This window comes from Rhinolophus sinicus, chromosome 17 (genome assembly GCF_057876585.1).
Source record: "Rhinolophus sinicus isolate RSI-liver-muscle chromosome 17, RSI-T2T, whole genome shotgun sequence".
Taxonomy (NCBI): Eukaryota; Metazoa; Chordata; class Mammalia; order Chiroptera; family Rhinolophidae; genus Rhinolophus; species Rhinolophus sinicus.
In genome coordinates this window covers 2,114,582-2,138,545 of record NC_142517.1, presented here as the reverse complement: position 1 = coordinate 2,138,545, position 23,964 = coordinate 2,114,582, and the positions used below count along the sequence as shown (strand labels likewise).

Below are 23,964 nucleotides of genomic sequence, written 5' to 3'. Positions count from 1 at the left end.
TGTAAAACTGAAACTATCCCCACTAAACAATAATTCCCTATTCCCACCCACCATCTCTAGCCCCTGGTAACCATCATTCTGCTTCCTGTCTCTATGATTTCCATTAATCTAAGCACCTCATGTAAGTGGAACCACGCAGTACTTGCCCTTCTGTGACTGCCTCATGTCACTGAGCATGATGTCCTCAAGGTTCATCCATGTGGTAGGATGTCAGAACCGCCTTCCTTTCTAAGGCTCAGTAACATTCCATTGCATGTATTCACCACATTTTCCTTATCCATTCATGCCTTGATGAATATTTGGGTTGTTCCCACCGTTTGGCCATTATGGTAATGCTATAATGGAACATAGGTATACAAATATTTGTTTGAGTCCCTGCTTCTAATTCTTTTTGGTCCACACACAAAAGTAGAATTGCTGCATCATATGGTAGTTTTATGTGTAATTTTTAGAGAAATTGCCTTTTTTTCACCGGTTGATTGAGTTATCCATCCACCCACCCATTCATCCCTCCCTCCCTCCCTCCCTCCAACATTTATTAAGTGACAGTGTTGATGTTGGGGTGCAGGACAGCTCTGGTCCCCCGCTAATGGAGTTACAGTCTGGTGGGAAAAGCCGGTTTTATTAATCGCCAGCATTTGTTGTGTGTGCCCCGTGTGTAAATGCGTGATTCCTACAAGAACGTGGGGAGAGGGATGTTGTTATTACCCTGTCTTCCAGATGAGGTGCTGGTGAGCTGAGGGCACACCTTGGGCTTGCGCAGTCTGTTATGAGGCGCGCGGGTGCTGAGGGTGTGAGTCAGGGGCTCTCCTGGCCCCTGATGCTGCTTGATGAGGTCCAGGTCAGCCCTGGGCTGAGAAGGACTGGCCTGATTGGCGTGACTTCAGGAGCAAACAGAAGACGGTCTACCTCTAAAAATCCAGCTTCTATAGTTAGATGAATCTCTTTTATTTGCATATGTAACTTCCTTAGAACCCTAGGGAGAAGTTCCACAAGGTCATATCTGAAAATGTCTCGTGTGTTTTTTGTTTGCCAGTTTTCAAGAATTCTTTAAAAATATAGATACCTAGTCCTGACTGAGGCTGTGCTAAAATTTTCATCAGCTGCTGACAGGACTGTCAACTATACACTTTTCCTGCAGTATAATTTGGAATATATGTTAAGAATCTAAATATGTAAACTATTCTTTTTCCTATCATTCCACTTCATTATTTATACTAAGAAAGAAACAAAAAATGCACACAAAGATTGTCTTACAAGTAAGTCCAGTGAAATATTTGTAACAGTGAAAGCTAGAAACAATGTAACTACACAACAATAGGGGAATAGTTTGAGATATTCTTGTAACTCAATGTGATGGAAAGAATACAGCCATGAAATACCACAGAGAAACATTAGAGGACATGCGGAAGGTATAAAAATATAATATCGTGTATGAGGTCTGACAATTAAGTTCGCGAACTTGTTCCAAAGATGTTGCTAACCTTTTTTGATATCAGAGGGAGTATTCATTATTCATTATGAATTTGTACCAACTGGACAAACAGCTAACCAAGTTTACTATTTGGAAGTGCTGAAAAGGCTGCATGAAAAAGTTAGACGACCTGAACTTTTCGCCAACAATTCATGGCTCTTGCATCACGACAATGCACCAGCTCACACGGCACTGACTGTGAGGGAGTTTTTAGCCAGTAAACAAATAACTGTATTGGAACAGCCTCCCTGATCACCTGATCTGGCCCCCAGTGACTTCTTTCTTTACCTGAAGAGAAAGGCAATATTGAAAGGAAGGCATTTTAATGACATTCAGGAGTCATCAAAAAAAGGGTAATGTGACAACAGCTCTGGTGGCCATTCCAGAAAAAAACTTCCAAAATTGCTTTTTTTAAAAAAAAAATTTTATTGGGGAATATTTGGGAACAGTTCATTTCTCTAGGGCCCATCAGCTCCAAGTCGTTGTCCTTCAATCTAGTTGTGAAGGGCGCAGCTCTGCTCCAAGTCCAGTCACCGTTTTCAATCTTGGTTGCAGGGAGTACAGTCCACCATCCCATGCAGGAATCAAACTGGCAACCTTGTTGTTGAGAGCTTGCATTCTAACCAACTGAGCCATCTGGCTGTCCCCAAAATTGCTTTGAAGGGTGGACTAGGCGCTGGCATCGGTGCATAGCTTCCCAAGGGGAGTACTTCGAAGGTGACCATAGTGATATTCAGCAATGAGGTATGTAGCACTTTTTCTAGGATGAGTTCACAAACTTAATTGTCTGACCTCGTATATACACAATATAATACAATCCAAGTATATACACGATATCTATATACATGATACAATATACAAGTTGCATATTTTATATTCAGTATATTTCTTGAGCACTTACCATGTATTGTGTAAAATCAGACAGATGTGCACAGAAAGACCAGAAAGCTGTACCTAACCTTTCCAAGTTTTCTATAACTCCAGTTTCTCCCACAACTAGAGAAACAGTGCTTGGTATTGAAGGAGCTCTGGGGGTACAATGTGCAGTAAGAAAAGCAGCAGGAAGTTAATCCCAAACCACCTGGGTCAACAAACTTTGCTTGTGGTTAGTCAAGAGGAAAATCCAGATGCTCCCATGAACGAGGAATTCACGGCAAAAGAGAGAATTCCCTCCCTTGCCCTCTTTTCTTTCTTGTTCAGTAACTTGTCCCACCAGGCCCCTTGAGGGTCTAAAATTCTCAGCTGTTGGCCCAGATTTTGAATCCTTTCTTAATTAAAGTATCAATCACTAAGGAGAGAGAGGAAATACTCCCAATAAACGCTGGTTAGGAATAGAGGCTGAGGTTCAAGGTTATTTCTTTGGGTGGGGGACTGTGAGCAGTGATGGCCCCTCTTGGGCTTAAGCTGAAACTTATATTTTATAGTCAGTAATACTTCTTGAGCACTTACCATGTATTGTGTAACTCTGCAGATACACAATAGCTGCTGTTTCACGTGGAGCTGTTTCACGTGGCACCTGTGAGATCAGACAAACATCAGGGAGAGTCACGGGGCCAGGTTGCTGACCCGAGGACTGCAAGGTGAGCCTCAAAAACCAGACAAACATATTTGAGGATTAAAAAGTCAAACTGCACTGAGACAGCTCAGGAAAGAATCTAGAGGATTCTCTAGTGTTTCTGAAGACACTGGCCCAAAGTGCTTTAAAGTTTCAAAAAAAAAAAAAAAAAAAAAAGGCTATTCCCAAGAGGAAAGCAAAAAAGGCAATTCTATAACAACAGCAGCAATAATAATAACAATTAATAATAATAATTCCAGGCTTCAGACTCAGCTGTTGCCAGTTAACAAAGATTCTGGAACTGGGAAATGTCCAAAAGACTGTTCCCAAGAGGATGGAGCCACTTGCTAAAGATGGAAGGATTTCGAACTAGGTTCTTCATGGCTTAAAAATGGCGGCTTGGAGTCCACCCATCACTCATGAGTGACAGGGGAATTTTCAACAGCTTCTGTCCCACCAGAATGAAGAGGGAACTACTGAGCCCTCAAGTCAGACCCTGTTCTCAGTCTCTATGAGGTCAGTCTGCGGGGTCCCCTCAGCATCCCTTTGACGGCAATATTATTACTATTTCTCCATCTGACTTGTCACTGCAAGGTGACGTGGCCACCGAAGGAGCTGGACTCCAACCTGGGCAGTGTGCTTCCGGAGCTCACCCCAGTGAACTAACTACATTTTCTTATTTTTCTGTATTCTTGATGCTCGGGCATCTGGGGTGCACTGACTAAGAGACACCGCCCCTCCAATGCTTGCTAATCAGGGGGCTGCCCCTGCAGAGCATCTGCCCAGTTAGGGACAGTTAGTCCCACAGCCTGGGGGATATGGGAATGAGGGGGAGGGGTCCTACCGGGCTCTGCACTCGCCCCACCAACCCACGACTCCAATGCAGAGCTGAGGCAGCCGACCCATCACCTGTCTGGCCAACAAACTGACAGTTTCTGAAAGGCCTTCACTATCTGATCCATCAAGGAAGGAGGTTCGTTCTTGGACTGGTAATTATTGGCAGTTGACAGTGCTCATAAAAATACCAAATTAGCTCAGATGCCTAGACAGTGCCTCTTAAACTTTAGTCTTAGAAGCACTGGGAGAGCTGAGAGTACAGGGGCCCGACTCAGTGAGATGGGAAGGACTGAGCCGGGCTACTTTACCAGGTTCCCCAGGTGACTCCTGTGACCAGCGTGGGGACCACAGGTATTGGGAATGAGGAACCAAGATCCAAAAGTCCAAGGAAAAGTAAATTCACCAAAATGCCATTGTCAGGGTTTTGACCTCCAGCTACCTGGGCCCTCTGTCAAGGAAGAGGGTTCCAGAGCCCACAGGTGGGGAGGCCCTTTCCCCTTCTGAGTGCTTTGTAAATCCATTCCTGGGCCAACACAGTGGTGTGTGTGTGGGGGGGACTAAGGATGGGGCAGTGTGCTTGTGAGGCTTGTTCAGGGAGAGGAAGGGACCTGGGTGAAACAGATCAAGGTCAGGAGGAGGTGAGATCAGCTGCAGAGACAGAGGGATTCATCAGTCCTCCCGAGAGCCAAGGGCCATTGACTTCACAGAGTAGGCATGAGAAAAGGGCAGTAAGGCCAGTGGCTGGTGCCGCCGGCCACCGTGAATGCCAGGGGCTCTCACCAGCAGGGCCATCACTAGCTGGTACCTTAACCCCTACTGTATAAGACAGTTATAAAGACTATTAAAAAAAAGACAAGAAACAACATCCAAAATGGAGTCACTCATGCTAAGCCAGTCACCCAAACAAAAGTTAGTAACTAACATAATTGTAGTTCAGCCTCTCCCAGGAGTGGAATTTTAAACCAATCAGTCTGGAAATCACTGCTGCATGCTAGGAAGGTAATCTGCCTGATAAAACCTGGGCCCTCGCCCTAGGGAAGGTGTCCTTGCCTGAAGTAACCCAGTGTTAACGTCTTAGTTTCCGCCAGTTCCACTTTGTACAGCCCCTTGGGGCTCCTTCTCGCTGCTGCATCGGGCTGCGGCCAGGCTCAGAAATGGCTTGGTAAATGCAATTAGATCGTCACATGGTTACGTTTTGTTTTTCTAACAAGATTAAATGTGTGGAATGCGCCTCGCCCACAGTAAGTGCTCAGTAAATGTTAGCTATTATTTACTCACGATTATTAGCTACATATATGTCCTCTTCAAAACCTGGACAGCGATGGCACAGCGCTCCTTCCTGGCGGTGGCGGCACCGGCCTACTGGCCGCACCGGCCGCCTCCCCAGGCTGCAGATGTTTCAACAAGCTGTCTTGAGTCACCACAAGGGACCCAAATCACACGTCTGGAGGTGTGAACCAGGGGCGTGCGTGGGGGGTGGCCAGGGCAAGCCGCAGAGAGCCGCTCAGCGGTGGCGGAGGGTGGGAGTGGGACGTGAAGGGTAGGGGTCATGGCGGGGCTGGCCCCACCGGTGGAAGGCAGATATCTGAACGTGGAGACGGCGTGGCTTGCGTGGGCACGGGCCACGTGACCCAGCCGGGGCACCCTGAGGCGCGTGGGCCCCCCACATGGTGGGTTGAAGGGCTGGGTTTCAGGGGACTGCGGAGGTGTCCGCCCCACCCCCAGGCCTCTTGGGGGGACGCCAGGTCCCCGCCGGCCCTAGCGCCGTGCGCGTCGGTCAGCTCCGCGTTCCATAGGCGAGCGCGCCGCGGCGGAAGGGGAGGGCCTGGGTCCTTGGTCCTTGGGCGGGCACGGGGCTGGTGGATCTACGCGCCGGGCCCCGATGTCTGAGCGGCGGGTGTGGATCCGATTCTCTACAGGGGGCACGGCGGCCCTGACACCTCTGGAGTGGGGACCCAGCACTGCGCGCGCCCGGGGGCCGTGGGAGAGTGGTCCGGTCACCTCCAGCCTCGCCTGTTTCTGCGGTCACCCGGCCAGTGTCCACTCTCGCGGAGCCGAGCCTGCGCATTTCCTGCATGGCTGTCCTGCGGCTGGGCTAGTGGCCGGGAGAGACTGGGCGCAGAGTCCGCGGACGTGAGGCGCGAGTTAATCAATGAATGAATCAAAGACTGGAATGAATGAGCGACGCTGCAGCGCCCTCCCTGGGTAACATTACACCGGCAAACCCAGTATTTGGGGGATGGCTGCTCCCGCCCACGTGCCAGGAGCGCAGAGTGACGTGGGTCACCGAGGGGGAGAGGGTAGGGAACGGCGGGTGTGGGGTGCGGTTTCGAGTCACCCTGTCCTGGGGGGGGAGGGGCGGGGGCGGGGCCTGTGTGATGCCCCGCCCCGCCCCGCCCCGGCGCAGCGCGGGACCGGCAGGTTCCCGTCAGCACTGAGGTCTGGCGTCCTAGCCGAGCGCCTGCGCGGAGCCGGGCCGGAGCGGAGCCTGAGGCCCGCGAGCGGGGAGACGCTGCCGCGCCCGGCCCCGCGCCGCCCGCCAGGCCGGCATGGAGCAGGAGTGCCGCGTGCTCTCCATCCAGAGCCACGTCGTCCGCGGCTACGTGGGCAACCGGGCGGCCACGTTTCCGCTGCAGGTACGCTTGCATAACCCGCGGCGTCCCCGCGCCCGGCCGTGCGGGCCCGCAGCTGGGTGGCCACCGCCGGCCCGCGTGACCTTGGCCGGGCCACCGAGGCAGCCGCAGGTGCGGTCTGGCGCGCAGGGTCCCCGACGCGGGCCGGGAGCACGTGGCGGGCCCCTGCGGGTGGGCTGGGCGGGGGCGCTGAATTGAGATGAAGCCCCCGAGCGAGCCGTGCCCACCCGCAGCCCCCTGCCGCTCGGCCCCGGCGGTCCCGGCTCCCTGGGGGCGAGAAGATGCAGTGCAGGGGCCGGGGAATCCAGCGAGCCGAGACCCTGCCGCGGAGCGAAGGAGGAGACTGGAAGGGCAGGTGTTTGCCGTGCTCACCTGCTGGGCGCCCCATTCAGGTCTTGGGTCAGGAAGCGGGGAGGGAAGACGCGGAGGCAGCTCGCGGTCAGTGAGGCCCCGCCGGCGAGGGTGGGCCCCCCACTGCGGCCGACCCTTCCGGGAGGTGGTCGCTGGAGGGGGTGCGACAGAGAAGGCCTATCTGCAGGTGCTGGCCCCGAAGCACAGCCCAGAGACCAGTGCAGGGCCGCGCAGCGTTTGCTTTAGAAGACGCTCTTTAAATATGTCAGCCTTCCCATGCTGGCGTCCCCGCGGCCTTCCCTCCCACCTCCTCCCCCAACTCCTGGCTGAGGGGCTCACCCCCACCTCCTCCGGACTCGTTGGCTGGGCACCCACTGCTTCCTGTTACTGCCCCAAGGTTCTGGCTGGGTGGCCCTTGGAGGGGCAGGAGGAGGCCTAGGTGTGGTGCAGTGTCACCTGGGCCAGAAGCAACACCAGGGGGCCTGGGCCTTCCTTGCCTTGGGCCCCACAGGAGCACTGGGTGTTCTGGCAAGATGGTTGCCCTCCTGGACTGCCCAGCGTGGGCCCAGTGTTACAGCAAGGAGCACGTATGGCAGGTCCCAGGGCCCCTGCTGAGCATGCTGGGCACCACAGGACCCAGAGGGCCACCAGCCACAGCAAACGGCCTGCAGAGTGCAGGGGGGCTGGAAGTACTACAGGTGGGGCTGGAGCTGTTGCTCAGTAGAATTTGAGGGCCGACCTGCGGCTGCCCTGCCGACAGCTGAGGAGGAAACAGTGGAGCAGAGACTCGAGGGAGGACAGATAGGAGGGTTCAAGTTCAAAATGACCTCCTGCCCCCGATGTGCGAGCCAGCACCTGCACCCAGGGCTGGTCCTTGGCCCTCCTGTTGTGGCCAGCAGAGGGCAGACCCATGGGGGTAGTCAGGGTGCATGCCTGCGGCTGCCTCCAGCTCCCACTCCTGGCCACTGCTCCAGCATGCCTGCTCACCCCCAGCTTGTGGGGGGAGAGGAGGCTTGGCAGGTAGACTCACCTGGGTGGCACTGCTGAGGGGTGTGGAGCTGCAGGGTCCTTGGAGCAAAGCAGGAGCCGCCTAGGAAGGTGGGACCAGAAGCGCTCTGAGAACAGCCTCAGCCAGCTGCCCCAATGGCAGGAGCAGCCCCAGCCCAGCCAGGGCCAAGGAGTCATGGGAACAGCCCTTGGCAGACATGTGCAGCTCCGTGCTGGCCACGCTGTGCCCTCTGCCCCATGCCCCCTCCCCACCCACCTGTGGCCACTCCCTTCTTTCTCTTTCCACTGGGCAGCTGTTCCCTTCCTCTGCCCACCAGGGTCCTGCAATGATGTCCCTTATTTCTGAACTCCCAGGCATGTGCCCTCAACTTCCACACCCAAACCATCCTTTTCTAGTTACTTGAGGGAAGGGGCTCGTAAGGACAGAGCTGCGGTTTTTACCTGGGTCTCCCCAGAGCCAGCATCCTTATTGTAGGTGAATGTCCTGGGGCTTGTGGCACATAGGCTGGGGGTGGGAGTCGTGTCATTTCCTGCCTGTCATGGATGGGGTGCTCCCTCTGTCTCTGATTTAATCCAGCCCAACACTTCCTCCCCTTGAGCATGGCAGGGCGGGTGCCCAAAAAGCAGGGGCCCTGCTTTCAGGCGATGACCATGAAGAGGGCACCTTCCATACGGGCCCTCTGGTTCCGGTACCTTGTCTGGGGAACGGGCATGACGTTGCTTCTTCACGGCTTCTTTGAGAACCAGGGGAGATGGGGGCAGACACAACTGAGGACGGCCAGCAGTGCCCGGGGTGCTTTGCTCATGTCTCCTTAGGCAGAAAGACCAATGAAGGGCAGAGCACGGTGGCACCCAGGCATGACTGGGGCACCCGCGGAGGCTGGGACCTTTGTCAGCCGTGGATGAGGGTTGAGTCCGCACTTCCATCCCTCAGTCCTTTGCCTTAATTATCTCTTGCTTCTAATTACAGAAATAATATAATTTGGGGGTTGGAGAGAGCTGAGGTCAGGGAGAAAGCCAGGGATGGTGGTCCTCAAAACATGCTCCCTCAAAACTGGGCCTCAAACAACTGTTAGTCAGCTCGGGCGCCAGACAAGGGGCTCAAATACGGTTATTCCCTCCTAGCTCTGGAGACCGGAGGCTGAGATCCAGGTGTCCCAGGGCTGTTCCTGCTGAGGCTGCTCCTGGGTGTGCAGACGGCGTCTGCTCTGTGTCCTCACGTGGTCGTCTCTGTGTGTCTGTGTCCTGATCGCTTCCTCTTATGCAGACACCAGTTGTGTTGGATCAGGGCCTGCGCAATGACCTTGTTTAACCTCTGTAAAGGCCCTATCTTCCAATGAGGTCCCATTCTGAGGTGCTGGAGGTCAGGGCTTGAACATATGGATTTGGGGGACACGATTCAGCGCAGAACAAGAAGTTTCCAGAAATTTCTTAGGTCACTGGACACTTTCTCCACTTGTCTACTAGTGCTTCCTTGACCAGTCTGTGCAGGCTTGCTTCGGCCCAGACCTCCTGTAGCACAATCTGGCAGTACTGCCTGATGGTCCCCAGGGTCCTGTGCAGGCACTTTGCTCCCCACCCCCATGTCTGGAGCAGGAACAAGAAGGCAGATGGGTGGCAATGGCCCACTGACCACAGGAGGGAGGCATCCCTTACACCCAGAGCCACTCAGAGGGGAGCACTCCATTCTGAATTTTGACCGACGCCCTATAGCTGGAGACTGACTCCAAAGGCAGCTCCTGCACACGGCTGGGTGTGGAGAGAGAACTTGGAAATGACTGGAGAGGATGGGCTCTGGCTGGGATTCACAGGTTTGCCTTCATGCTACTCAGAGAGATGAAAATGCGTGTGGTGGGGGGTGGACAGGCCACCTGTGGGGACGGACCTGGTGTCCCCTGGTCTTGGAGTCCCAGCTCAGGGATCTGGCCCTGCCTTCTGAGCCTTTGTAAGCGTCCCCTGCAAAGTGATGTCAACGAAAAGAACCTTATAGATTTAAGAAAGGAGTTTTCACCTGGGCCCCGTGAGGACGGGCCCGGGAGCAGAGCCCCAGGAAGCCCTGAAGCTGCGTCTGACGTCAGGAAGTGAGGGGCAGCCCACGGCGAGGACGAGGGCAAGTGCAGCGATGCGCCAGCGGTTTCCGTGATATGTGCCCTCAAGGATGAAGCTTTGTGTCAGAATGTCCAGGTGAGGTGGGCGTCGAGCACCTGGAGCCACGAGTCCTGGAGCGGGAGCGAGAAGCAATTCTTGTTTAACTTTTGTCAGGATGTAGAAAGACCGGGCATTGCCTTGGGTAATCATTTACCTTTTTAATCGGAACTGTTGGAAATAGAGGTGGCCAGCCCCACGGAAGGCCTGGGTGAGGAATTCACTATTTCCTCGCTTACTGGCCAAGTTGGAGCAGCCAAACACCCTTTCCTTTCTCAGTGAGAATAGTCCTCGTGACAATCAGATGGTGCCTGGCCACTGGGGTGCCCCCTGGATGGAGCTCGGCCCAAGGTGCCCACGCACTGAGGGCCAGTTCTGGGAGCTCCTGCAGCTCCGTGGTGAGCGTGGCACATACTTGTGAGTCTGGGCTTCATGGCCGGGGCTCCCAAACTGCTTTTTGCCAGGTCCACAAAGCACACCGTTCACCATCTCAGACAGGTAGCCACCTTCCCGAGCAGAGAAAATCCTTTAACAAAAGGGAAGGGGGCAGAATCTTGACCCTGCTTTTGGATTTGTTTCCGGGCTCAAGTCCAAAGTACACGTTAGTGGCCATGGGAAACATGTTAATGTGACCAGTGACAGAGGAGGTAGGTAGCCTTAGCTTGAATCCCATTTAAATGCCGAGTCGCCGAGACAGGAAGACGACCACAGGAGGCCCAGAAGAGATTCAGGGGGACTGCTCAGGCCAGGACCTGTGGACGTCAGCCTCATCCTTTGAGCCCTGGCCTGTCTGTGCAGGAAGAGGCTGGCTGGTGGGCATGGCCTGGAAACCAAGATTCTAGCCCCGGACCTGCCAAGTGACGTGGCTGTAGGAGCTGGGGCAGAGTTCAGGGCCCCGCAGGAGGGCTGGGCCCCGCTGCTCGAGCAGAGCAGACGCTGCAGAGCTGTGGGGACCGGGCCTGTTATTCCTGTGGGTGGCTCCATCCAGGTTCTGGAGTCACCACTGGGTCCCAAGGGGTCGCTTCAGGGCCACACGGAGCTACGTCCACCCTCTCACCTTTAAGAAACCCCTGGGTGGCAAGGTGACCTTCAGAGGATCTCTTGATAGTCCTTTTGAGGATCTTTGCATTTTGTCCTTAGAATTCCTAGGGTTGAAAGGGCCTCTTTTCCAGCAGAACTGCATTCAGATGATACTGGCAGAATGTCACCTTGCCCTTTAAAAGACTTTGTTTCTGTCTTAACGTTTTCCACGGTGACACATCATTAGCAAACTGTAGAAGAGCTGCCGCGAAAAGCGTGTTTCCTTCCCACCGCACGCTGCAGTTGTCCATTCCCTTGGAGTGACGCACCACATTTGGAACAGTTCTGAGCGTCTCCGGAAGGTTCCTGCGTGCTGTGCAGGCCGCACAGATCTGCTGCTTCCCGCTGTGCTGGGTGTGATCGGCCTCGTTTCCCTCCAGAATCCAGCTGGGTGCAGTCCTGGGACGTGGATGTTGTTTTTGCTGTTTCTGCAAGAAAGTCTAGAATTGCTTAAATCTTGATTTCTAAATCTCTTCGTTTGGGACTGATTTCTGTTTCTCTTTGCCTGCCATGGGGGAAAAAGCAAGACCTTAATTTGTCCCATTTTCTCATCTCCTTCTCACCGTGCCTGTGTGGGCATGTGTGTGCATCTGCACGTGTGGGTGCATGTGTGGACGTGCATCTGCACCTGTGGGTGCATGTGTGGGCATGTGTGTGCATCTGCACGTGTGGGTGCATGTGTGCCTGCATGTGTGCCTGCATGTGTGTGCATCTGCACGTGTGGGTGCATGTGTGCCTGCATGTGTGGGCATGTGTGTGCATCTGCACGTGTGGGTGCATGTGTGCCTGCATGTGTGGGCATGTGTGTGCATCTGCATGTGTGGGTGCATGTGTGCCTGCATGTGTGGGCATGTGTGGGCATCTGCATGTGTGCCTGCATGTGTGCCTGCATATGTGGGCATGTGTGTGCATCTGCACGTGTGGGTGCATGTGTGCCTGCATATGTGGGCATGTGTGTGCATCTGCACGTGTGGGTGCATGTGTGGGCATGTGCATAATGTGTAGCATGTATCTGCACATGTGGGTACATGTGGGCATGGGTGTTCATTTGTGCACGTGTGGGTGCATCTGTGTGTGTGATTGTGCCGTGCAGTGCTGCTGTGCTCTGTGTGGGCCCTTGTGTTTAAGTGACCCCTCACAGGGCAGTGCTGCCCTCTCTGGAAGGGGAGGGCACATCTGCCAGCAGGAGCTTCCGTGACATGAGAGCTGACGACCTTTGCGGCTCATGGGCTTGGTGGTCCCCTGGTGCACGATGCCCACACAGAGCCTTTGAATTGGAATCAGCCAGTTCTACTCGCAGAGTGGTCTGGAAGAGGGACGCTATGGAACAGAATCAATGGAATTTCCCTAGGAGAAAGGAAGGAGGCGTGGGGACATGGGCCACCCAGAGCAGCCCAGCCTCCCTGGTCCCCATATTACCCGGGGGCCACAAGGAGATTGGGATGAGACCCCTCTCAGGGCTTTGCACTGCAGCCCAGCACCCAGCCGAACCTGACTTAGCATGCAGACCCTGTACAGACCTGGCTGGTGCCCTTCTGGCACTGAGCACAGTGAGCCCAGAAGCTGGGGGAGGGGTGCATTGCGCTGGTGTGCATGTGCTGGATGCAGGGCTGGTCCTAAGTGATGGCGTCCAGGGCTGTGAGGACGCTGGGGCCAGGGCGCTCATGTGGGCCCTACAGCAAGCAAGTCGGGGAGGCTGCTTCTGGGTGGGGGCAGGCCCATTTGCAGGAGCAGTTCCCGTGGAGATCAGGGGAAGGTGGGTGTGTGTTGAGCTGATTGTAGGGGTGACTGATAATAGGTGGTGGTGGGACACAGGGCAGGCACTTGGCGTGAGATTGATGAGGGTGACAGCATTCACATGACACTCTCCTGTCCTCTTTCCGAATTCTGATTTCCTGTGGAAGTGCTAAGGGTCTTGCACAACCAGCCACAGTGACTGGTCTTGGCACCAGAGCGCCCTCTTGCTGCCCAACACAAATCTCTTCCCCTAGAGGAACCAGGGTGGTCTGGGCGGGTGGGCAGTGAAGCAGGGCCGGAACATTCCATCATGTCCCCTCTCCTGCTGTGATGAGGGCTCACCGAGAACCTTGTCTGCCTACCTGTCAGAACAGAGGGTGGATGATGCAGCCCAGAGGTGGGCGGGAGGCCCTGGGAGCCTGCGTCACCTGCCAGCGCTGCTTCAGCTCCCCAGCACGTGCGGCTGTCCTTGGGGAGAGCTGTGCCTGGAAAGGTGGGCTGAGGTCTGTATCCGGGCCGAAGATGGGAACCTGCGTGGACTGACACCCTGATGCTGTCCTGTGTCCTGCTGTCATTGCTCTTGTGGCTCCGTGACTGCAGAGGGAAGCGCTCTCCCCTGGTACACATGTCTTTCAGCTATTGCCAGTGTTTCCTGGCTCGCTGGCAGGGCTCGGAGGCTGGAGTCAGCTCCAGGATGGCTCACTGGCCTGGGCTCGTTGTGGGTCCCAGAACGAGGCCACCTGAGCTGCCTCCTCTCTGGGCAGGGACCAGTGCTTCGTACATACTGTCTCCACATCGTCTCCACTTCTTCAGCAGATCAAGTGCTCCTGCCGCGTGCCAGGCGTAGATTCATATTGACAGGCAGAGTGTCCCATGCAGGGACCTTGCCAGCAGTGCCTCGATTTTGGCTGGCTGTGAATGTCAGTGGCTCCCCTCAGGTCTGAGACCCCTGTCTCAGCTGAGTTGTACAGATGTGGTCATCGTGTAGCCAGGCTTTCTCAGCAGCCAGAGTGGAGGGGTGACACACTCAGTCGGGGCAGACTTCTCTGCTGTGGCCCCGAGTTTCTCTGAAGTGGGATGCATTTGCCAGTGGAATTGAGGCTGGGGCTTTGGCCTCTGCCATCCTTCATTCAGAGGCACATGGCATGGTGGACTCATTCTGGGGCTCATGATGGGTGGGGGAGCCCCAAAGCCCTGAAAACCCCATGAGTTCCGGGGAAGGAGAGGCGCTCACAGAGGTTTTATAGCTTTTCGGTATACAGGAAGTGGCATACAGGAAGTGGCATACAGGAAGTGGCCAGCGGCCCTGCAGCTGCAGCGTGGAATCAGAATGGAGATAAGGCTGTGGGGGGGCGTTGGGCCTGCTGGTGGGACACGGGGTCTGGCTTCCTCTCACAGGCAGTGGGAGGCCCTCGAAGGTTGGGGTTTAGCAAATCTGGGGGTCAGCGAAGGGGCCTGGGGAATGGTGGTGTGGAGGCTCATAGGCAAGGAGTGGGAGCTCTTGAGCAGCAGAGGTGGGGCCCTGGCGTAAATTCTAGGGGCACCTGGCCCCTGACTGGGGGAGGCACCAGGCAGAAGGAGGGCAGTGCTGGGGGAGGGTGAGCAGCTGCAGGAGGGTTGGCAGAAGTGGTGCCCCCTTCTCTTGCAAGGCCTTCCTTCCCATGCCACCCAGGCTGAACTAGTCAGTTCTTCCTAGTTTTTCTTACAATGAGTCTGTTTACATCTGTTTACTGTGTGCTGGTAAATGTTGACAGACTGGCTGGGGGTGTGGAGGCTGTGGCATAAGTCCTTCCCTGGCTGCCTGTGAACCGCCAGCTTGAGCTGGGAGAGTGGCGTCCCTTCTGTAGATCAGCAGACGCGAAAGCCCCAGAGCCCAGCTGAGGGTGCAGTGCAGTGAGCTGATTAAGGAATGGTGAGGCATGGACTTCGTGCACACGTACGCCTTCCGACGCGGCTTGTAACAATGCTGTATGTGACACTGACGTGCACGGTTGCGTCGTCATCACGTGGCCCCCATCCTCGCAGCCCATGACAGGCATGAGTCCTTTCACATTGTTCTCATTGCCTCTGACCATCAGCCTAAAAGTCCCTGCCTCTGACGGGCACTGTGCTTAGATCAGACTCACCTGGGGACCCTGCCGCTGGCCGCGGGGCATGATGACATCACAGGTCCCACCCACACTCGGATGGGTTTGTGCAGGGCTGCGCCCCACAGGCACCCCAAGGCCCTCTGAGCCCGTTCACTGTAAAACAACGTGATTCTCACCCATGAGAACACAGGGACCAGCAGTGCTGTCTCATCGATTGGCCTGATACAGACAGGGTGGTCCTGTTGGGCGGTGGTGCCATGAGGCGTCTTGGTCGTTCCCATGTCATGTGACTTCTGTGGAGGCTTCAAGGGACAGGAACTCGGATCTGCCCCGCATGCCGGGCCAGAGGCAAACACGGGAGAACCAGGCCGCTCAGCGTGTGTGTGGGAGGGTGGGGTGGGGGGTATGACACTGCACTGCACCCAAGAATCAGTGTGTCCCTGGGGGGTATCAGGGACACGCAGTGTATCAGGCAGGGGCCAGTCCAGAAGCAGAAACCAGAGCAATCATTGTCACAGTTGTTGAACCAGGGGTCAGGACAGCAGAGAAAGTCGCTATAGAGGGGGACGCACCTGCTGCCATCTAGCAGCTGACACTGGGCCAGAGAGGAGGCTGGGTGCCTGGAACTTAAAGCTAGGCAAAGGGGCTGGGAGGGGCAGGTGAGGGGGCTTACGTCTGCGAATGACAGAAAGCCAGTGTGGCTGCCGCTGCCACCACCGGGGAAGGCCTGTCACCGCCAGGACAGACAGCTGCTGGGAGAAAGCCCTGCCCCTCCCCTGGTCTCTCCCTGCTGGCCATGCCCAGGAGAGCCACTGGCAAAGCAGGGGGTGACGCCACAGGGCCCAGCACAAAGGGTGGGTTTGAGCTGAAGTCTGAATTTGAACAAGAGGTCCTTTCTCTGGGGCCAGGGGCTCCCTCTCGGAGGCGGGGCTCTCTTCACTCTTTCTGCTGGGTCCCACTCAGCCCTGCACACAGCTTTGATGGGTGCCCTCAAATTAACAAGCCCACGTGGCTCATGGTATTTGAAATGAGACACCAGCCGGGGGCTTAGGGCTCTCTGTCACATCAAAGCAGAACATAACGACTTGCAGTTCTCCAGCTCTCAAGGATTAAGTACCCACATCCAGAAGCGACAGAACAGATATTTTGGCAGGATATCTGGGACCGGTGTTCTTGCTGCTTCAAATCTGTTTCTTCAGAGTTGATTAGAATTTTAAAGGATCTGAAACACTATGAGCTATCTGTGTCCAGGAGGCCCTGAAACCAGGCAAGGAAGTTTGCAGAATGCCCATTGTAATTTTAGATTAATATGACTTGATTTTTTTTATTACTTGAAGTCCTGATGATAACTGGCTTAAAATGTTTAGAAAGACTTGTGAATGCACATCCTAAGTGTGTAGCTCAGTGACCTCACAGAGTGAAACACGTCTGCGTAGCGGCCACCCACACAAAGAAATACACTGTGAGCAGTGAGCAGGCTCCCACTTCCCATCACTGCCCCCCCTTCCTGGAGGCAGCCACTTCCCATCGCCCGCACCACAGTTTGGCCTGTTTTGAACATTAGGTGAGACTTGGAAGTGGTTTGATGTTGTCAGTTGAAGAGGGAAGAGAGTGTGGGAAGTTGTTGGTACTCAGAAGACCAGGTGGCCACAGCAGAAGGGCCCGGGGCTGGAAGCCCTTGGGGATTATGGAGGGTGGCCACTGGGGCCAGCCTTGCCCTTGGTTTCGTCCTCCTGTCCCTCTCTTTTCTCTCAGACACACACTCTCTGTCTCTCACACTGTCTCCGGGAGGTTGTGCAGGTGAGGTAGCTCACTTCTCGCTCTCTCTGCCCCTTATAGGAGCTGAGATTTTAATCTGACTGCGTGTGAAGTGTCTGTCTGGGCTACTTCACAGTTTGCTGCTGTCTGCTCCCTTTCTTTGTCTTGTGGATCAGTGTTACAGAAACGTCCTTTGTCCTCATTAGGGGGGTGGAGGGAGAGGGCTAAAGGTCAGTGGGCCAGCTGAACTACAGTCCTGGGGTTGATTTCCCAGGCTTCCCGCTCCTGGGCCTGTGCCCTCACTCATTGCCCTGTCCGGGCACGGCCACGTCTCCTGCGTTAGAGTTGAGCCCACACGTGTCTTCAACTTCTCACCCCAGGCAGGGCACTGTCCTTGCACTTCCCTCATGGCTCCGGGCTTCCCTGCTTGTGTGTAGCTCCTTGGAGTGTGGTGGCCCTTGGGCGGCCTGGCAGGTGCCCTCTGGGGTGGGCTGGAGGCCAGGCCTAGGGTCTAGAGCAGGGTGCAAGGGAGCAGAACATGAAGAAATATTGTGTGGGGTGTGTATGTGTGTGTGTGTGTGTGTGTGTGTGTCAGATCAGCATGTCCTCATTAAGTTCTGTGCACTGTAAACATTTGCACAAAGAAAGGTCACGCCAGCCAACTGAGCCATCTGGTCGCCTGGGAGCTGAGTGCAGCTCATTGACTTCATTCTAGTTGCAGAGGGTGCAGCTCGCTGGCCCACGTGGGAATCGAACCAGCAGCCCTCCACAACTAAGACTGAAAGGACAACAGCTTGACTTGGAAAAAGTGCCGGAAGTACACACTGTTCCCCAATAAAGTCCTGCTCCCCTTCCCCAATAAAAATCTTAAAAAAAAAAAAAAAAGGAAAAGAAAAAGATCAGTCCAGCTCTCTCCATGTCTCGAGCAAACTGTCAACGTGGGATTGTGTAGCTGTCCTGGCCACTTAGACATAACCTTTCCTTCTGTTTCATTAGCAAAGTGCTCCCACTGTTTCTGTGCTTGGCTTTTACCACAGTGGTAGCTGCTTTTATGCAGTCACCTGTTTTGTGTGCTGTAAGTGAATTTGCAATAGTCGTGCTGTGGTTCCCTTGGCAACAGAACTCCCCCCGCCCCCCCGCTCCAGAACTGCTCCTCCTGGCCTCGCTGAGGGGCTGAGCCATGATGGCGGAGGACCCCCGGTCGGCCCAAGGGCAGCAAGGCTGGCTCAGGTGGCACGAGGATGGAGCTGCCGCAGTTCTGGGAAACGTCCGCACGTCCCTTGTCCATGAGTGGGTTTGTGGCGGTGACTGTTCTCAGGGGACCTTTGGCTCTGGGCTGGGTGCCTACTTTCTCTGCAGCTGACGGAACAATGGAGGGTCTGTAAGCCCGGCTCGTGGGGAAGGAACCATGGCCTTCGCTCCTCACAGGGTGGGGACTTCAGGCTTCACAGCCCTGTTTCCTGCTCAGACAGACGGAGGCCTCCTGGGTTTCTTTCCAGTCCGTTCGCTGGGATTTCCAGAAGTGATAACAAGGGCCTTGCATCCCAGCAGGTGGGGAGTGGCCTCTGAGTCTTGGTCCTTTGGGCTGGTGGCTCCCCAACACATTTGCTGCATAAAGCGGTGAACACAGTCCGTTGCCAGGCAGGCACACCACCAAAAGTGTGGACGCCGAGCCTGACTCGGGGACACCCTTCTGGTCCCTGCGCCACGGGGCTCTCCTCCTCCACGCTGGCGCCCAGGCTGGTGTCAGGCACCTGCTGGGGTCATCGCGAGCCTGGCCCGCTCTCTTACATTTGTCCTCTCTGTATTGCAGGTTTTGGGGTTTGAGATCGACGCTGTGAATTCTGTCCAGTTTTCAAACCACACAGGTGAGGCACTGGCTCAGCTGAGTGTGGGTGTGAGAAATGGCCCTTTAGAAACATGGGGGGTCCCCATCTGATAGATGGGGAAACCAAGCCGGAGGTGTCGCCCTGCAAAGGCCGCCGGGCACGGGAGGCTGAGGGCTGGGGCCTGCCTGTCTGCAGGTGTGGGCTGTGCCTCTGAGTCTCGGCTCTGTGTCTTTGCTCTGGCTGACCGGGGGCAGGTGGCATAACCGGGGCAGGTGGTGCCTCAGTTTCCTCCTCTGAAAAACAGGGACGGTGATCCCAGCACCTACTCTGGGGCCCTGCCATGCTCTGCACGCTCCTGCTCATGCCCTTGTCGTCCACCAGGTGGCGCCATGGCCACATGAGGCCCCCCCCACGCTGCAGGTAGATGTGAGGGAGCCGCTGACTTTCTTTATTAGAAACTAGTGCCTGGGGGAGCACGTGTGGGCATCTCTCAATGCACGGGGACCCCGAGGATTTCTGGTCACAGATGCCTTGAAGCAGGATTGCTGGCTCACTGGTGTGTGGGGGTCAGTGCCCTTGGAAGGCCCTCACTGTGGGGGACGAGCCCCAAGCTCCCCACACAGCCTGAGGCAGGAGGACGAAGCCGCCCCAGTTCTTGGAACTGTCCACATGTCACCTCTTCTGGGGTTACTCTGAACCCAGGTGGAACTTCCAGGCACAGAACTTCCCGGAACCGCCTAGCAGGGTGCCAGCAGGACCCATGGAAGGCTGCCCCTGCCTCAGCCCTCAGGAAGCCCATATTCTCCTGGGTGTGATTTTTCTTGGAAGGGACGGGGGTGATATAAGTCATGCATTGGGGCGGGGGAGAAGAGGCACATGCGTGCTTGATGAAAAGGTACAGTTCTCACTGAAAGGCCTTTCCTGCCTTCGTTCTACCGAGGATGCTGGGTGCCCCAAAAGGTGGAGGAGTCCCAGAAAGTGGCAGTGGACACAGCGAAGTTCCCTGAATCCCACATTTTTATTGGCTGTTTTAACCGCCCTCCTTTGTTTCTCTCTCCTTTTTTAAAGTAGGTGAGCCAAACTGGCTCGGACACTAAATGACAGTGTTGAACTTACTGGTGAATAGCATATTGTGCCATAATCAGCATTAGCTCAAAACAAGCGAAGACCCCGCTCAGAAGCCCCTGTCACCCTTCTGTCAGACTCCGGGGTGAGGGGAGGGGCTTCCACGGCTTCCGGGGTGCTGGGGCCTTCTGGGCTCCTCGGGTTCCCTGGGAGGCCCCGGGTAGGAAAGACCTCGTGCCCCCACCCAGCCTCCTCCAGATGCCAAGCGGGCCTGCCTGTCGCGGGGCCCCTCAGGCAGCTGCCTCAGTGACTGTGCCAGTGCTGGGGGGCCCACAGGCACCTGTCTGCAGACTATTCGGGGGACTTCCCGGGGGCGCCCTCCCAAGGCCACCGCGGTGGCTCAGGTGCCACATCCCCCCACCCACCCCACCCCACCTGGTGTAGCCAGGTGAGGCCTCACTGGGCCCCTGAGCCCGTGGACCCCTTTCTCCCTCCCTCTCCCGCTCACCCCTTCCCACACGCTGCTGCTCAGAAGTGAGGCTGGCCTGTCTCTCAAACCCAGCCCCCATGGCAGTGTGGCATGTGGCACCTGGCACCTGGGGAGCCATGGGAGCTGGTGGTTAGGACATGTGACTCAGGTGCCCCCACATGGCCACACGGCCCCCCACTCCTGGGGAGCCATATCACCTGCTGTGAGTGTAGGACGCCCACAGTGACCTGTCTGTTCTGTCCTGGGCTTAGGACATGAAACAAAAGTACTTGATATTTTTTACTATTTTTAAAAGAAGAACAGAGGCACTTTATCCCCCCTTGTCCCCCCCGCACTCACCTCCATCAAGCATCTCTGTGCTGCGCAAAAGACGTGTGGCAAGAGCTGTGTGTGACTCCCCCGCTAGCAGGACGGTCCCCATTTGCGAGTGTTCCTGTCCAGTGCTGGGCTTCCCAGGATGCCCGGCAAAGGCCTCGCTGGTGTGTGATTTCCACTGTGTGGTCCTACTGTGCACTGAGTACTCAGCTCACGCTGGCCTCGAGAGCTCAACCACACCCTGCTCAGCCAGTGTCCCCATGTCCCCATGGTCACGCGCTGGGACACCTGAGCAATACCAGTTACTGTGGTGGCTTCTGAACACTGGTGCCCATGCCTGCTTGTCTCCTGGGGCCTGGCCAGGGCGGCGTGGGGGCCCAAAAATATATTTATTAAGATATTTACATACTATAGAATGAATTCACCCTTGTCAACCATTACCACTGTATTTCCAGACCCTGTCATTGCCCCAGTGGAAACCGTACCAAGGTACCTGTGCCCATTCGCTGTGCCTCCCACGCCCCTCCCCCAGCCGCTGGCGACAACCAGTCTACCTGCCACCTGTGGATTTGCCCGTTCTGGACATTTCATACGTGGAATCAGGCGCTCTGGCCCTTTAGGATGTTTTCTTTCGCTGAGCTAATGTTTCCAAGGCTCATCCATGTTGTCCAGAGAGCGTCATTCCTTTTCATGGCCGAGTACTATTCCCCCCGTGTGTCTGCCGCGTTTGTACCCACGCATCCATTGATGACATGGGGGTTATGACTCGTGTTGCTGTGAACATTGGTCCCCATGTGCTTGTGTGGATGTGTTTCGATTTTCTCCACTGTATGCATAGGAGCAGAATTGCTGGGTCAGGTAGTAATGCTGTTTAATCGTTTTAAGACTTTTTCGAACTGGTTGCGTCATTTTGCATCCCCACCAACGATGTGTGAGGGCTCGTTTCTCCACATCCTCACCAGCACCTGTCACTATTTGTCTTTTTTGCTGTTGTTGTGATTTGTCATCTAGCTATTCTAGTGGGTGTCACGTGGGATCGCATTGAGTCTGAAATCACTCTTAAGATGGAAGCCAGAGAGCCCGGCTTCCTGGGTGAGCAGGTGTCCTGCAGCAGGGCTGGCGCCTTCCTGTGAAGGGACAGGAATAAACCTCTGTGCTGCAGAAGCACGCAGCTTCCGGAGACCGTGTGCAAAGGCGTGGGGCTTTCAATAAAACTTCAACTCCATTTATGGACACTGAAAATTGAATTTCATGTAATTTGCACAAGTCTTAAGGCATTGCTTTTGTTTCTTTTCCAACCATTTAAAAATGTGATGCTTGCTCTTGCCTGCAGGCTGTACACCCAACAGGGGCCTGGCCATACCCAGCCTACCAGCCAGTTTGCTGACCCCTGCTCTAGATCACTGCTTCTCAAATCTGTGGGTGTCTAAGAGTCGCCTGGGGCCTGAAGAAACTGAGCACTGCCGCCCACCCAACCCCCCAACCCCCGCCAGGATTCTGACTTGGCAGAGAATTTGTGTTTCAGACCAAGCCCAGGGAGGGTCTAGGTACATCACGAAAGATGTGTGGGTTGAGGGTAGGGAGGCTTTGGGCGCTGAAAGGGGTTGTGGGAGCAGGCCCAGCAATTCACCGAGAGGACTCCCAGGGCCCAGTGCCTGTGATTTATTTTGGTGAAAGCCACAGCACGACATCAGCACAGGGAAAAGGCGCCTGGGGAGAACTCGGGGACACAAGGCACAATCTGCAGAGCCTGTCCCGGGAGTCGCACAGGACGCTCCCCAGCCAGGAGCTATGACAACACGTGGGAGATGTCAACTTCCTGGAGCTTGTTGGAGACGTGGCGCCCGGGGTTTTTATTGGGTGCTGGTCACATGACACCTCTGCCTGGCACGCCCCCAAATTCCAAACTCCCAGAGGAAGACCAGGTGTCAGCATGAAGCTCATTGTGCAACCTGGGAACCTCTCGTCAGTTCTGCGAATGATGGGGACCCCATGCTCCCAGACAAGCAGGTCTTTCGGAAGAGACTGTCTCAGGATGGCTTCTGCACAACTTCCCCCGTCTTCCAGGCTCTACCCCGGCGGGCAGGGCCACCCCCTCCAGGCAGCTGCAGGCTGTGAAGCAGCCGCTGCCCCTGCCCACCCAGTGTTCTTACGCTGCTCGTCAGCAAGGTCTCCTTGAGCCCCAAGCAGCATCTGGAGAACCTGGTGGGGCTGGAGGTCGGAGGACAGGGCAGCCTCGCTGTCCCGGCACTTGGAGTTTACGGTGTGACCAATGGTCTGGCCTGCTGGTGATGCCCCTGGAGCAGGGGTGGCTGGTGTGGGCACACAGAGCCTTGGAGCTGGGGCAGGCACCAGCTGAGGACATGCAGCCAGGGGCCGCCTGGCGGCTGGCTGGGACGAGACCACTGCGCCCGCTCTGGCTTCCTGCAGAACTACATCCGTCAGGGTCCATGGCTTGGCCTCCGCAGAATTTATTTTCTCATCCATGAGTTGATGGGTTGGACAGAGGATGCGAGGGCCCCTGACGAGCGGCGAGGGTGCAGCTGGGCAGGGGGTACTGAAAGGTGTGGGACCGAGCATCCTGGGGGTTAGGAAGCTGTCTCATGGAGGGCCGTGCTCTGCTCTGCTCGCTGTGATGCAGGCCTCGGGGCCCTGTGTCTCACCTTCGCCACTGCCTGTCTAGCCTGAATTGTGTCCCCCCAAAGGTCCTAATGCCCAGCGCCTCAGAAACTGACTGTGTTTGGAGGTGGGGCCTTTGGAGAAGGGATTCAAGTCAAACGAGGTCGTTGAGACGGGTCCAACATGCTGCCGTCCCTGTAAGAGGAGGAGATTAGGACACAGACCCACACACGGGAGAAGAAGGCCGTCTGCACCCCAAGGAGAGCGGCCTCGGGAGAAGCAGCCCTGCCTGCACGTGATCTCGGCCTCCGGCCTCCAGGACTGTTGTTGGAGCCGACTGGTGTGTGGCACTTTGTCACAGCAGGCCCAGGACACCAGCATCCTGCATGTGCAGTGGAGATAAGCCCAACCTGGGCAGAAGGAGGCAGGAAGGACCACTGTCCTCACCCTGGGTCTGAGGGATTTTGTGGCAGCCCTGCCTTCCTTGAGCACACACCTGCCCGGGGCTCAGCCAGAGCACCAGCTCCTAGAGGACACGAGCTGGAGTGGGCAGCCCTGCGTGGGAGGGGGGAGGGTGGCTAGGCTGACACTCACCCTCCCAACCTCCTGATCCTGACGGCACCCAGTTAATGGGGTCAGTCAAACCCTCCTGCATTAGTTCCCGCTGGTGCCCCCCACGGAACGCACTGGGGACTCCTGAGGCCACACCAGCCCCTGCGGAATCGCCTTCGTTCAGACACGCTTCCTCAGGACGGCTCCCTCGTGCACACAGGCCGCCATGCAAGGGTCTGAGGCAGCCCCGACCCCCACCCCGTGGTCTCTATGGAGGGCAATAGGATGCTCTCTCGAGAGTTTTACGTACCTGCTTGGAAGCACGTACACTGGAGGGCTTCCTGTGGCACAGGGGATGCCAGGAGGCATTCTCACAGGTGACCTTGCTGTCCATGGTGTGGCCCTGCCCCTGTGAAAGCCAAGCCA

General features: G+C 55.9%; 1 protein-coding gene and 2 long non-coding RNA genes across 5 annotated transcripts in view; 2 read left to right on the top strand and 1 right to left on the bottom strand.

The window, feature by feature from the left end:
• Nucleotides 1-1,890: 1,890 nt before the first annotated feature.
• Nucleotides 1,891-5,280, bottom strand: LOC109454766 (uncharacterized). Of its 2 annotated transcripts, none has more exons than XR_002138522.3 (3): nucleotides 5,145-5,280; nucleotides 2,376-2,990; nucleotides 1,891-2,234 (listed from the first exon to the last, which is right to left on the bottom strand). It is a non-coding gene; the product is annotated as an uncharacterized LOC109454766 (long non-coding RNA). The 2 variants fall into 2 exon arrangements; XR_012493718.2 differs by having other exon boundaries at nucleotides 2,924-2,990.
• Nucleotides 5,173-23,964, top strand: part of PDXK (pyridoxal kinase) — a 31,898-nt gene continuing 13,106 nt past the window's right edge. The window contains exons 1-2 of one of the 2 annotated variants that reach the window (XM_088794138.1): nucleotides 5,173-5,316; nucleotides 18,482-18,536. In XM_088794138.1, the coding sequence (XP_088650264.1) occupies nucleotides 5,188-5,316; nucleotides 18,482-18,536 (184 nt within the window). In that variant the 5' untranslated portion in view covers nucleotides 5,173-5,187. Of the gene's footprint in view, nucleotides 5,317-6,261; nucleotides 6,503-18,481; nucleotides 18,537-23,964 lie in introns of those variants that run through there. The other variant, XM_074324534.2, reaches the window with a different exon arrangement.
• LOC141569970 (uncharacterized) lies at nucleotides 6,509-17,553 on the top strand. Its single transcript, XR_012493719.2, has 2 exons — nucleotides 6,509-7,548; nucleotides 8,984-17,553. It is a non-coding gene; the product is annotated as an uncharacterized LOC141569970 (long non-coding RNA).